Source organism: Sinohyriopsis cumingii, chromosome 6, assembly GCF_028554795.1.
Source record: "Sinohyriopsis cumingii isolate HCF-2022 chromosome 6, ASM2855479v2, whole genome shotgun sequence".
Lineage (NCBI taxonomy): Eukaryota > Metazoa > Mollusca > Bivalvia > Unionida > Unionidae > Sinohyriopsis > Sinohyriopsis cumingii.
Window position 1 is genome coordinate 47,847,570 of NC_142966.1, and position 16,292 is coordinate 47,863,861.

Sequence of the window (16,292 nt, forward strand, 5' to 3'; positions counted from 1 at the left end):
AAAATCTCTCCAACCATTATAAAGTTATGGGTTGGAAAAGCAAATGTTGATGGATGGACTGACACATGAAAAGCTGGACGATGCCATAACAAAATGTCTAATCTATGACAGGTAAAAATTGTAATTTTTAAAATCTTAAGTAAAAATGTGTAACAAACATTCCTCTGTAAAAACAAGTGCAAAACTAGATTTGTGTCCATACAGCATGTATGCCCTCACTATAGACTCAAAAGTATAAATCAAACATTTTTAAAGGCATAGAAAGGTTTTAAAAAAATTGCTTTTTACAGACTCATCATAAGATCTAATCTAGTCTTCCCCATATGAAAAATACAAAAATATGCCAACAAAATTCATTTGCCTGCCTCAAGTGCTTTTCCTTAATCACACAAACAATTCCAAAAAGTTCAACACGAGTCCCATGTTTTTCTAAATTGTTCACCTAGCTCACTTTAACAGACCATTTTATATACTTGACTTGTGTAGAATAGTGTTGGAGCATAACACAATGTTAAATATCCCCAAAATGTTACACCATTTTGATCTGACCAATTTTACAACAATCCATAAACAAAATCTCCAAAATTAAAGGTGTTATTAATCTACAAACTCTTGTATTCATGTTCTAAAGTTCCTGTGCACTTTTCTGCAATTTTTAAAAATACATTTATAAAACTTTATTTTGAATTAGCACCACGTGGCTATTATTGTGTTGAAGTGCCATTAAGAGGGGTCACACACACAAACACACATAATATCATAAACCTATTTAGCAAATTATTTTATCAGAACTGAATGAGAAGTAGATTATCTAGAACGTGGGAGCTAACAAGCTCTGACAGTCAAATGTAAGATTAATTAATACGTGCACATCTCAAACTACTTCTTATACATGCTACATGTATTTACTGAGCTGAAGCGAAATCTCATAATAAGTCATATCAACGTCTTGATAATAGGCGACTATTTACCAAAAGTCTCATTAATATTGGGTCAGAAATAGTCTCTTGAGCGGTAAGACACTCGGACATTCAGAAATGAACATATTAATGTTCATATTTTGTTCACGACAAAACTTGCCGGATACCATGATTATATAATCCTATTTACCAGGTTTGATCAAAATCTAATCTGAAATTGTGATGCAAAACTGTTGACTAGCTCAGTCTATCAGATGTAACATCATCTCTCACTCATAACTGAAACTGTGATGCTAAAGTGTTGACTAGCTCAGTCTATCAGATGTAACATCATCTCTCACTCATAACTGACCAGATGCATAATGAAAGATAGTTCTGCCCATTAATTACATGGTCCCAATAAATTAAAACCTATAACAATGCTACACGACAAAGTTTGACAATATCTAGATTAGTTGCTCTTGCCGATGATTTATCTTAGAATTTTCAACCTCATAAAGCCATCCTTCACCAGCACCAGAAATGAAGTGTGTTTCAAAAAGATGGACATATTCAGTCTGTGAAAATTCTAAAATTTAATATTTTACATTTGGTTCAAGTCTTGCATGGAGTACACATAACTGCAAACAATGAACAGAGGAAAATCACTGAAGTTTATTTTAAAATTGTACGTTGTCAACCTTTAATTCTAAAAGGTACTGAACCTGGGACTAGATCTGTCAATTTACATATGAAGAACATCAGCCAATAATATACAAGATAACCTCATGGCTCTAGTTCATCACTAAACTTTTCTGAGATCATGACTACATATAGCCATATCCCAAGTCTAATCAAATCTGGATCAGAAATGCGGTCTCCATGGTGATAACATGCTCAGATTAATCAGATCTAAGATCATCACATAGCTTCCAGAGTGCTAAGAAGTTCAGTTAAACAAATTGATTCATTAATATACATGGATCTTGCTTATTATCAATCTCTACCCAGATCATAATGATACAAACCCCAATCCAAGAGTAATAATAATTTTTTTTTAAAAAAATCAGATTAAAATTTTATCCAGAGTGGTATGAACCTGAGCCAATCAGATGTATGATCATCTAATTGTTATGCATGATATATGATCATCTGATTGTTATGCATGATGTATGACCATCTCATTGTTATGCATGATGTATGATCATCTCATTGTTATGCATGATGTATGATCATCTGATTGTTATGCATGGATGTATGATCATCTGATTGTTATGCAAGATGTATGATCATCTCATTGTTATGCATGAAGTATGATCATCTCATTGTTATGCATGATGTATGATCATCTCATTGTTATGCATGTATGTATGATCATCTCATTGTTATGCATGATTTATGATCATCTGATTGTTATGCATGATATATGATCTGATTGTTATGCATTGATATCTGATCATCTCATTGTTATGCATGATGTATGATCATCTGATTGTTATGCATGATGTATGATTATCTCATTGTTATGCATGAAGTATGATCATCTCATTGTTATGCATGAAGTATGATCATCTCATTGTTATGCATGTATGTATGATCATCTCATTGTTATGCATGATTTATGATCATCTCATTGTTATGGATGATATATGATCATCTGATTGTTATGCATTGATATATGATCATCTCATTGTTATGCATGATGTATGATCATCTCATTGTTATGCATGATGTATGATCATCTCATTGTTGTTATGCATGGATGTATGATCATCTCATTGTTATGCATGGTTTATGATCATCTCATTGTTATGCATGATATATATCATCTGATTGTTATGCATGGAGATATGATCATCTCATTGTTATGCATGATATATGATCATCTGATTGTTATGCATGATGTATGATCATCTCATTGTTATGCATGAAGTATGATCATCTCATTGTTATGCATGTATGTATGATCATCTCATTGTTATGCATGATTTATGATCATCTCATTGTTATGCATGATATATGATCATCTGATTGTTATGCATTGATATATGATCATCTCATTGTTATGCATGATGTATAATCATCTCATTGTTATGCATGATGTATGATCATCTCATTGTTATGCATGATGTATGATCATCTCATTGTTGTTATGCATGGATGTATGATCATCTCATTGTTATGCATGATTTATGATCATCTCATTGTTATGCATGATATATATCATCTGATTGTTATGCATGGATGTATGATCATCTCATTGTTATGCATGATGTATGATCATCTCATTGTTGTTATGCATGGATGTATGATCATCTCATTGTTATGCATGATGTATGATCATCTCATTGTTGTTATGCATGGATGTATGATCATCTCATTGTTATGCATGGATGTATGATCATCTCATTGTTATGCATGATATATGATCATCTCATTGTTATGCATGATGTATGATCATCTCATTGTTATGCATTGATATATGATCATCTCATTGTTATGCATGTATGTATGATCATCTCATTGCTATGCATGATGTATGATCATCTCATTGTTATGCATGATGTATGATCATCTCATTGTTATGCATTGATATATGATCATCTCATTGTTATGCATTTGTATGATCATCTCATTGTTATGCATGGATGTATGATCATCTCATTGTTATGCATGATATATGATCATCTGATTGTTATGCAAGGATGTATTATCATCTCATTGTTATGCACTGATATATGATCATCTCATTGTTATGCATGTATGTATGATCATCTCATTGTTATGCATAATGTATGATCATCTCATTGTTATGCATGACATATGATCATCTCATTGTTATGCATGATGTATGATCATCTCATTGTTATGCATGATGTATGATCATCTCATTGTTATGCATGATGTATGATCATTTCATTGCTATGCATGATGTATGATCATCTCATTGTTATGCAGGGATGTATGATCATCTCATTGTTATGCAGGGATGCCGCTCATTGAGTTCATCTGAGATCTGATGATTAAAAGTCCATATTCCAAGTTTGATCAAAGACAGGTCATAAATATCGCCTCCAGAGTGGTAATAAAACTGACAAAACTTTAGGAAATGTCTACTGGATACATGTTGATCCTAATGATCAGTTCCCCAGGAACCCGATCAAAGGAAAATTATATTAAATGTGAACTTGAACTGCTTTGTTGTAGGTTCATACATACCAACCACCAAGGGATGTATATGTGTAATCTGAGCAAAATAAGAGTAGATTATTTATTAAATGCCATTGATTACAGAAAACCATATGAAAAATGTCCATTTATTTCTGCTTCTTATCTGGATCTGCAGTTACAAATCAGCTAAATCTATGTGGATTAGTACAAGAATACAGACACAAAACAAAATGATATATTTTTTTATGAACAACACTATTAACATGTCTAAATTTTGCTTAATGGTCAATAAGTCCACAATTCTGAATGCTGTAGTTACATTAATGTCCAATTCCTCTTTCAAAATTTGCAAAGTGCTATTGATTTGTCCTTTTCCTGATGTAACATATTCTTCAGTTTAACAAAATCCCTCTCCTAACATTTTTCTGTCACATTACATCGATGAGTCACATTGATAAAGCCCATTTCTCATAACATTTGGTGCTATTAAAATATAATGAATCTGCAACACATGGTTTCAAATAGAAGAAACCTGTCTGTTTTCTTGAAAATGTGCAATATAAAGTTACTATAAAAAGAAAATAATGAAACTATTTGACATACATGGCCAAATGGTTGCAAACATTGAAAATATAAGATCAGTAGACAATGGATAAGTGTGCAGTTGCCAACAGTCACAAAACACAGCATGTGTATGTATAATTATTGAATATAATTATTTAACATCAGCATGTGCATGTATTATATCGGCATGTGCATGTATTATATCTGCGAATGTATTCTGGACGAACTGTGATGTTCATGATAGAATTGAGACAATATAGCTGATTCAAAGTACAAAAATCTTGCAAGACAAGTTATTTTAAAATAACCAAATCAAACAAGCAGTGGAAACAAATAAGACTAAAATATTTGTCAGTGAATAAACAAATTTATAAAAGCATAACATTTTTGCCAACATCTTAGTACCATCTTTATTTATCCTTGAAAAGTGTGACATCAGTATAAATTTAAGTATGATGTAGAATATGTTTATATCACAGTATGCCAGAAGCAATAAAAGTGTCCCATGATGGAGGTAAGACTGATTTTCACTGCTGTATATGATGACCAAACTCATCTACCATCTGCTTTAGGATGACTACGCCTGTTCATTGTGCAGTTTTATTTTAAAATTAACCAACACAGAACAAAGTTGCCTATGTGTAATGCCTTATGCATGCAATCTGAAACTGGTACAAAATGTATAACTTGATTTACTAAAATACAAGTTTGCCACACTGCATGCTGTTCCTGCTCAAATTTGTGCTCTGTTATATACTATCCATGTGATACTACATTATCAAGTCAATACTGGTTTACGCATATACCTGGTTAATACTGGTTTAAGCAATTACCTGGTCAATACTGGTTTAAGCACATACCTGGTCAATACTGGTTTAAGCATATACCTGGTCAATACTGGTTTAAGCATATACCAGGTCAATACTGGTTTAAGCACTATTGCAACCTATTTTGAACAAGAGCACTATGAACAACACATTATATGCTCACCATTAAACAGTAATATATGTGGATAACTGACATTTTTGTGCAGATCTACTTCCCTTTCAGTCACTGGCCTTGAACTTTTGACTCCAAAATTGATACGCATTTCCTTACTGCAAGTATAGGTCATGAACAATGTTTGGTCCTGGTCTTTGAAACGGAACTATTGTTACTGCACAGAATTATGTTTCTTTCAATCATAGTGACCTTGGGCTTTGACCTTTCAACACCAAAATTGATATTCTTCTTCCTTACCCAAGTGCAAGCTGTAAATGGTGGTCAACTTGAGTCATTGTGAAGAAATGAAATTGGTAACAGACACACATGAGGGCAGATAGATGAACAATATCACAACATAATACATCTTACATTATGATGTGTGTATAAAAAAATTGATACTGAATAGTATGGGGCTGGAGAAAAAGGCAGTGCATTAATCTTGCAAATGAAAGTTGGACTTTCTGCTTATGAAAAATTGCACTTTCCCAGGACAAAATTCATGGGCTGAGACATCTGTCTGACAGAAAATCTTACCAGTTCTAGGCATCAGGCAATATTGTAAATCCAAGAGTACATGTAAAATGGGATCCATGATCACACCCAAGTAATCGAGATGCCTCATCGGGATAGTTTGGTGTCTTGGAGAATGGCAACACTTGTATCACATGGATACAAGTTGAACAAAGAGCCATGCCAAAAAGGCCAGAGCATAACAACCAATCTGATCTGATGGTTTGGTTTTTGGTGTTTTAGAGAATAGCACCAATTATATGGAGGCAAGTTGAATAAAGTGTCTTGCCCAAGGCCACATCATCATAGCCAATCTCATGTGATGATTTGATTTTTGTGTGTTTTAGAGAATGACAACACTTGTATCACACCAAGGCAAAGTTGAATAAACTGTCTTGACCAAGGCCACAACAATCTGATCTGATCACTGGAAGCAATCCAAACCCTTCTGGTCATGAGTCAAATGCCTTAAACACTGAGCTAGTGCAACTCCCATCAAAGTGACAGGCTACTCTCTGTATTGTTTAAATGCCAGTAAAAAGTATCATAGAAGAAAATATTATAGTCAGGTATCCAAACATTATACTGTGTGTTTCCTTGAATAATATGTTCTATGCAAAGGACCCAACTGCAAAACTTCATGGAGTCTGATTAGTTACAGTAATCTGCATGTGTGTGTAAAGGACCTACAATGATGGCTAAGTTTTTTCAACAGATCTGTTTAATTTCATTCAACAATGTACAGATGTTATTCAATTATTATCTTAAATGAGCTTGCTTAGTTCAGGCATATGGCATGCAGATATACTGGTTTATTATACACAAGGACTTTCTCAGACTTTTTACACAGGAAGTAAATCAACAATACTTTCTGTATATGTCATCAGGTGGTATACATTGTTGATTTAGATGCATGCCATGATATAGAGGTATCATTTAACATTTTATAAAACCATATATAATCAAGTCCAAAATGCAAACAACATGATCTACTATTGCATAATATGCTGGAAGATCAGACTGTATGCTGTTTGTTCTGTTTACTCCAAAAGAACTGCAGGGATCTAGATCTACCAGCACATTATACAATGGCAGATCTGGGTCTGTGCAGCTATAATTATAACCTGTGCTAACTGCAAATTGGAGAATATGATAAAGATGCTTTTTATATGTACCTTCTGACATGTCAGGTGGAATCCCTATGGAACTCACAAGTTCATCAGCCACATGCCAAACAACATGTCCATTCAACATATCAACCACATGCTATAACAACTTGTCCAGTCAACTTACCATCCCATGCTAAATAACTTGTCCAGTCAATGTAACAGACAATACACATTCAATAACCAATAACAATTTCATCCTTCCACCCAAATGACTAACAGTATACAGCCAGAATCAGTCATCCCAAAATGTTTCAAATCATTCAGGGCACATTGAAAATTTCTTTGAAACATAACTATGGAGTATTGTGCATCTGAGAAAGTGATATTATCAGTATATAGGTCTCTTGGTTGCAAACTCATTTTGCAAACAAACAGGTAGATCATTAATAAAATTACAAACAGGAAAGGACCAAGTACTAGACACTGTGAAACACCATGTTGTTCCTTTCTGTCAGGAAGAATCAGAACCATTTTCATAGTTTTCTCTTCACATTTATAAATTTTGAGTTTATCAGGAAGAATTTTATGGTTCACTAAATCAATTTTTTTGTAAAATATACAAAGACAGTACATACAGAGCTACCTTGATCTTGAGCATCGAGTCAGTTATCAACTAATGTTATTAAAGCAGTTTGACAAGAGTGACTGGCCCTGAATCTTGACAATAGGTAGATTTTGAAATAAATCATGGACAGTCATCCACCTGTTTTCCCAACAATATGGAAAGAGAATGCACAATTGAGATCATTCTAAAATTATTAACATTGTTCTAAGATCTATCAATGTCAGATGGCTGAATTTAGCCACCTTCCACTTGTGGGAGAACTGTCTCAGTGTAATACTTGGATTGATAGGACATGCAGGCTGTCTTTTTTATGATCTGACATGTGATTCGAGAAGTCGTTGATCAGTTGATCCAATCATGCTGCCTTTGGCAAAGCATGTTCAGAAGCAAATTTAGATACTTTTTCTGAATTTCAAGAAATTCAACCTTTACATCTGAAGGTAGTTTATTTATGCCATGTTTCCCCAGTATATCTTGGACTGTACTGGTTGTTTGACTCTACTGGTTGTTGGCTCTTTTAATTTGGTAAGTTTATTTGCAAAAAATAAAAGACATTAAAAATATGCCCATAACTATTAACTATTTTACAAACAACACCAAGATTTTCTCATGATGCTCTCTAAAACTTTCTGGCAGTCATTGTTCTTAGCTCTTCCAACAAGTTTTGTGAATTTATTTCCCAACAAATCCCCTTCATTCCTTCAGTCTTGGCTATGTCTCTGGCTGTCATGGTATCCAGAAGTTCAAACATCAACAATTCTGGCAGGTGTAAACACATTAACCTTTGTGTTTTCGTAAGTAAATGTTGATCAACCACATAAATGAATAATTTCATCCAGCTGTCCAGGACTTCATTAGCGTCATCAACTATGTTAAAAGTGTTGCACGGTACTAATTCCAGATCATATGATAAAACTAATTTCAGACTAAGTTTTGGGATGATCTGTATATATTTATAGTGATATGATTATCTTTAAAGAGAATGATTTTACATATATAGGTAAAAAAAGGCTGGAAAACGGTCACTGAGACCATGAAATGCTAAGATGTTGGACACTTTTCAAGACTACTGCAGTAAATATGATCAGGGAGTGTTGTTGAGTGATAACTCTTTGGTACAAACCAGAGGATAAAAAATTAATGGATCATTTTTCACATGCAGCTTAAACAAATCAAATCCAACATAAATACATGTATCTTCATATTTGGACACTATCATCACAATCATTTTTTCATGCTGCCATAAGTATTGCAAATGAAACAGGGATAAAAAGTTAAATTGGACACCCAAAATTAGGTGGTTTTATCACCTTATATAAAGTAAGTTTAAAAAAAAATGGGAAGATAGTTATCTATGAAAGGAAGAACAATATTTTAATGGGAGTTTGTTTTGTTATTCTGAGTTGTACAAGTTAAACAAACAAAATTGCAAAGCATTATGGGTAAATAAAATCAAAAGACAATCTGGTACCATTTTTGGTTTATATCAACAACAACTGGCAGTTTTTATTTGCGATTTAAATGTTACTGCTAAATGAACTAATCATTTTGAAATGCACAAATAAAATGATAAAAACACAAAAAACTTACTTTGCTCTGTTATAAAAATAAATGCCAAAAAAAACCCAAGCTGATATAATGATGTATGAAGCACAAAGACAGAGAAGGGGTGGGGTGAAGCTGATTTTTTTCCAGTGTAAACTCAGTATAGCCATGCTACCAGTATGTTGAGTCTCAGACATTTAAGTGTGATAACTAGTGAGGTCTAAATTAATTTTTTTCCAGAAAAGTATTAAATATTTAACTCCTGCTTGTTTGGATTTATCAAAAATGCATAAGTCCAAATCAGTCATCTGTTTTTATCGACAAGTCAAATCATGATCATTTACCAATTTTGTGGCTTGGCAATTTTCCACTATTTCTCTCTCTTCTCTCTCTCTCTTATGCACATTCACAAAGATACAAAAGCACACAGAGCATACAAACACCATTACATATTTCTGATTGCAAAGGCAGGTTATACTATGCAGAGCAAATTTGGGCCTAGATTTTCTGAATTATTACAAGATTCCCATTTTTGTTATTTGCAGTCATTCAACATACCACACAAGCCTTACAACTTTGACTTTTATGTGACCTCAACACCTATTTTTTAAGATGATGTTCAGCTGAAATGGAATTTTCACTAATAAAAAATTCAAAAATTTTGCTCTAAATCATATACCACTGATTTGGTGTGTGTGAAATTTCTGCTTTACAATATCATTGTGAGGATTACTGGTCAATTAAACTTCAATGATCATTGTGAGGATTATTGGTCAATTCAACTTCAATGATCATTGTGAGGATTACTGGTCAATTAAACTTCAATGATCATTGTGAGGATTACTGGTCAGTTAAACTTCAATGATCATTGTGAGGATTACTGGTCAATTAAACTTCAATGATCATTGTGAGGATTACTGGTCAATTAAACTGCAATGATCACTGTGAGGATTACTGGTCCATTTAACTTCATATTCACCTCAACCAAGGTCCATAACTGTTCATTATGCCTGTCCGATCTAAAATGTGTGTCCTGAACTCTGTTAAGATATGCAGTAATTTTTAAAAATAGTTAATAAACCTTCTAATTATCCAATATACTAGTTCTCCAATGAATTCAAAATAATCAAAGCCGTAGTGTACATGTGACTGACATCATTTAATACAGAGAGTTGCTGTGTAATACATATCTAATGGAATGGCCATTATCAGAAAATATGGCAGCGCAATACACATCCAGGCACTGCTCACTGGCAGAAAATAACAGTAGCCTTATGAAAGATACCTCAGTAATGCCATTTTAGCATTACTCAATCAATAATGCCATTTTAACATTACTCAATCAATAATGCCATTTTAACATTACTCAATCAGTAATGCCATTTTAACATTACTCAATCAGTAATGCCATTTTAACATTACTCAATCAATAATGCCATTTTAACATTACTCAATCAATAATGCCATTTTAGCATTACTCAATCAGTAATGCCATTTTAGCAATGCTGAATGTAAAGCTGGATAAACATGTTTATGAAGAAAAAATAAAGGGAGACAAGTGACTGAGACAATACAATGTGTCAGAAGAAATAAAATAATTTATGCTGCTGAAATAAAATAGTTGGTAAAGTGTAGAAATGGGGAAAATGGAGTGATGGGGTCATTAAGATCCATGAGAGGACAGGAATTCTTATTTTTGCCAACGATTTATTAGTCTGGAGATAATCATTTTATATACTGAGTTAATCATGTTAAACAATATGCTAATATCACACAAAAGCCAACCTCCCATTGTTGGAAGGGTTAGGGTTTGATGCTAAAAATATCAGTTTTGGGGTCCCAAGGGAAGGGGGGTGAGCAAAAGCTGTTTTGCAATTAATTAAGAAGAGGTTATCTATTCAGAGAAGTAAACAGAAAATGACAGGAAATTCAAATTTGAATAGAACATAACATACCTGTTTTCGTTGATGCATTTTATATACTTACATACAAAGAAAGCTGCCAGACTGGGCATTGTCAAATATCACCACACACATGCACACACAACAGCCAATGCTCATCCACACTGACACAAAAAGTGTATGTCTTTTAAAATCATTGAGACAATGGAATTCATTCTAAATTAGATGCAGTCTTTGATACTCAGCAGAGGTAGAGGTAATGCAAGTATCATTTGCGTACAGTATAGCAATATTCTTCAAACTTTCCCAAAAATCTTCTTGAATTTTTCTCAGCATAGAAAATTATCTTTCTACATCTGTAGCTGCTGTGAGGAAGTTTCGAACATGCAGATCTGAAAAATGACCTGCAACTGCAAATGGCAGATCGTGTTCTGCAATGAAATTTCAGAGAAGTATTTCAGCTCTTGTGACATGGTCTGTCAATGATTGTTTATACATGTTAGTTATTTTTGGGATTGAGTTCTGCATTCCTTTCTGTGTTTGGAATCAAGGTTTAGATAAGCTTTGTAAACAAATGAACCTTCACATTGTGCTTGCAAAAACAACATAACTATTTACCCAGTGACCACCATCACAGTGTTGTTGATCTTTTGTACATGTGGGTAATTCAAGGATGTAAAGCACTGGCATCAGCACCATATTTTCTGATAACGCCCATTAGTATGCAATTAAAGAGGCTAAAGATTGCAAAACTTACGAGGCTGGTCAACTGTTGAAGGTACTCGTGTTGTTGTGGACCGGGTGAATACATTTCGCAGCAATCGAGCGGTTTCTGTCAATCTGAAAATAAAAATAAATGTTAAGTTTGATAAGATGTAAATATGTATAAAATTTAAAGATCAGATTAATTCATACTTGCCCGCAGGACATTTCTCCAAATTTTGGTAATATACTTTGCCATGATAACAGTTTTGTTGGTATACTGATTGGATTCAGGCATTTTGCTTTAATCTTCATTACAAATAATGTAAAATAGTAATAAAGTGATAGATGCATATAGATATAATAGTAAACAATTTGCAATACTAGTATACAGATATCGGCTTTTTGTAAAACTGCATCCTTTCTAACATGGTTTATGGTGTAAAATGCATTTTGTGGATTTTGTAACAATTTGATAATCTGTTTAATATTAACTGGATGCCTTAAATGTACCCAAATCAGGTTTATAAAAAAAGAAGGTGGAGCTAAGGCAACTCAGACTTCTACACTCTCATCCACCCTTTTTTTACTTGAAAATACAAGTGTTCTGTACCATATTTAATTTATCTGAAACTAACTGACCTACTACCATCACTGACAAGGTGTGAAGCATTTTGTAATTACAAGCAATAATACAGATAATCATTATTCAGCAAATTTCCTAAAATTCATGGTATATACTTAAAATCTGCTAATTCACATGGAGGTAAATGTCAAAGAATAATTATATTATGCTATGCTATTGAATTAGTGGAACTATCACACTTCAAGCAAGAAGTCAATTTAAGGTCTTCAAACAAAAAGTAAAAATAAAAGTTTCAATATGTATATCATAATTACTGAAGAGTCAACAAATTCATACATGAAATTTTCTGACTGTAATACAAAAGAAAACTACAACATTATTTTAGGAATTCTCAAGGACTGATCATATTGCTTAAAAATTATAGTTTACCAAAAATGAAAGTTGGCATTATTAAATACAACCTCACCTTGTTAATGTGATGCAAACTGCTGGAAGCAAAAATGTTGAATAACCAGGTTCATTATAAATGGGTTGAATTTCTAACAATTTTTCAACCGATTATTTCTGTTCAAGGCACTGCATTAAAGTGAGTGAGTTTATTTTTGTGGGCAACAATTTGTGTGGTTTTACTTAAAATAACAAAGAAGGAATTTACTGTTTCAACAGAAGGATCATTTGATCAAGGGTTTTTTAAATTCAAGGTATATAGTAACCATGAAATCCACAAGAACTGGTACCCTCCCAAAATTGCAACCTGTTTAACTGATGCCTTCATAAAATGGACACCTGTTCATAAGAGACACATTAGGGGATACTCAATTAAAAACCTTCTATTAAATGATCTTTATGTTGCATCTAAAGTGGATGGTGTTTTCAGGTCAACAGAAATGCATATAATAAGCATCACGACCTAACACAGATTTGCCTCCCTTGTGGCCTGCCACAGGTGTTATCACATGTACACAGGTTTGTGAAGCTCAGGTTGTTTTGACATTTAACTTCTAGGTGAGCAATGACCATTGGATCAAATTATATCACAAGTTTTCTTAACATTGATTCTTAAATTGGTATGCTCTTGCTTGAATCAGATAAAAAAGACCAGAGTTATGGTGATGAACACCCCACTGATAAATAAAATGGTGGCTCTGAATAGCTGTGGTTTATGACTGAGTATGGGTAACTAGATCTGGCTCAAAATATAATACAATATTAACATTGTTATCAATTAAAATCCTAACATAATAAGCCAACATACAATGTATAATGCTCACTTTAATGAAGGTCTGTAGTGCATTTTAGCTTGTCTACTTCAGATCAGATCAATCAGCATTACAGGGTCCATGTTATTATTATATAATTGCAATCTTGTAGTTTATAAATAAAATAAATTAAACTAAATCATATCAATTTTACATTCTGATTTTGCACAAAGTCACTGCTGACTACCATGTGTTGGAATCAAACAGTTTTGTGTTGACCTTTGAACCGTTTTTGAGGTTGCTGGTGCTCAAATTAAATTTTATTAATTTTAATTTGAAATTAATTTGTTGATGGGTAGGATCAAGGTCATAGTGTATGTTAGTGCATTAACATATTAAATACAATTGTTTAATGTTTTACCTTATTGACACATATTTCAATTTTTTCAGTTTCGCTGCTACTAGACTCAAGACATTCAGTATTGCATTTGTATTCTTACTGAAAGCAACAGTGCAGTACATTATTGTATAAAGAATCATTTTATCCCTAAGATCCTCTACTTTTCTGCATTTTATGCAGCACTCAAGAGTCTTAATTTTATGAGCTGTAAATCAAATAGAGAGTACTGGCCCCATATATAAAAGACACTCATCGATAAACTATAATTTTGTCATGTCCCTTGACTATCCTTTATATACAGGTTTCACGGGATCAAAGGAAATTTGCATAATGATTCATTTGAATAAAAACAGAGATTTTAAATGTTCTCATTGTGAATAATGAAAAGTAGAAGTTTCACATAGCTAAGCTACAACATAAGAAAAAAGTGTGAATGCTAAACAAGAGGCCTAAGTGGACCTAATATCATTTACTTGGCTTTCATGTCTTAACATCTTCACGAAAGAGCATTTCACTAAGCAGAAGAGCACAACCTATCTGCACAGAATATGATCATGTTGATTTTATTTATCTTACTATAGTGGAATCAACATTATTTCAATTAAAGTCATAATTAATACACAATCTCTTGTTCAGAGTCAAAGCCATCCAGGATCTTTAAAACTGAAGTCTACAGACAAAGCTTTAACTTGAAGTCTACAGAGTCACGTGGTTTTCACACAAACTGAAATTATAATTCACTGGTTGCATTCTTTTAAGGACATGGGTTTCTTTAATTCTGGTGATTCAATCCGGAAGTCTTTCAGGCAATAAGAATATTGGGGTCTTTTTTGTTTTAATCAGAAGCTAAATTTAAACAATACAATTTTTTTGTAAACAATGGCAATTATTTAATGACATGACAATACTAGCAACCGTCTAACTCTATCTCAATAAACATACCAGAACCTCAATTAGATGCAAGATGACCTCTTTAATATATGTTCCAAGTATTTCAAAATTTCAAATGTGGCAACAATTTTGGAAATAATTATCGGCAAATTAATTTGTATAAATTTTGACATGATTTTTACAAGAACCTCAACAAAAGTGAATACAAGATGAATTCATTATTATAGGTGGATCTCACTAGTTATCGAACTTGTCCAAGATCTCGATAATCTAAGCATATATTCTACGTTTGGTCAAACTCAGATCCAAACTGTGCCTCCAAAGTGGTAACAAGCTCAGCCAATCTGATGCAAAATCATCCAATTTATTTCATGCATGCCAAGCTTGATCAAAATCTCATCAAAAACATTGACTCCAGAGTGGCAACAATCAAATGTAGATTGACAGAATGACATACAATAAATGATGGATACTGGACACAAGGCCGTACCAGAAGCTTTTTTGTCCTTAGGACAGATTACCTAAAAATTAGTGGAATTTTGAGAACTGACCAAGCAATGCAGGTGGATGATAGAGCCCAATGCAACTTTACAAAGCAGTGTGTATAGCATTGCTGCAATCCACTACTGAATGTGATTTTTGACAAGAAAAACTTATATAGATATGCTGCAAAATATCAGTAAAGCAAAAAGCAATGCAAACTAAATTTTACGGAAACAAATGAAATTGTTTATCAGGCCAGGTTTTTAACCAAAAATATGCACTAGCTAGGAAATGAGCAAAAATGCACAAATGGTATTTGACCATTACATAAAAGGTTGCTGGAACAAGGTGGGTTTCATCATAATGACCCTGCCCTGATATGTTATGTCCCAGCATGTAACACTGACCAAATTTACTGGGTACATTTAATAAACAATCAAGAATTCTGAATTTGAAAAAACATGTATCTTCACTCTTCCCCTTTCTGCCCTCCAACCATAAGTTTGAGCCTGTTGTGTAGGTCCCTGAGGGTTGTTGTTGTTGTCGGATTTAATGCCATTTTTCAGCACACGATAGACTATACATGACAGTCACTATTAATGGTGGAGGAAGAACCTGGGAAAACCCCAGAAAGAACCACCGACCCACGAGAAGCAACCGGCAAGCTTTCTCACATACCCACATTAGCCAAATCCGAGACTCAAACCCACGCAGACAGAGGTG

The 16,292-nt window shown here is 33.4% G+C and overlaps 1 protein-coding gene across 3 annotated transcripts in view; it reads right to left on the bottom strand.

Moving 5' to 3' along the window:
• The window catches only part of LOC149796878 (putative phospholipid-transporting ATPase IA), a 194,715-nt gene that overhangs the window by 22,920 nt on the left and 155,503 nt on the right, over positions 1–16,292 (bottom strand). For all 3 annotated transcript variants that reach the window (XM_089961529.1, XM_089961527.1, XM_089961528.1), the window contains exon 38: positions 12,066–12,148. In XM_089961529.1, the coding sequence (XP_089817655.1) occupies positions 12,066–12,148 (83 nt within the window). The remainder of the gene's footprint in view (positions 1–12,065; positions 12,149–16,292) is intronic.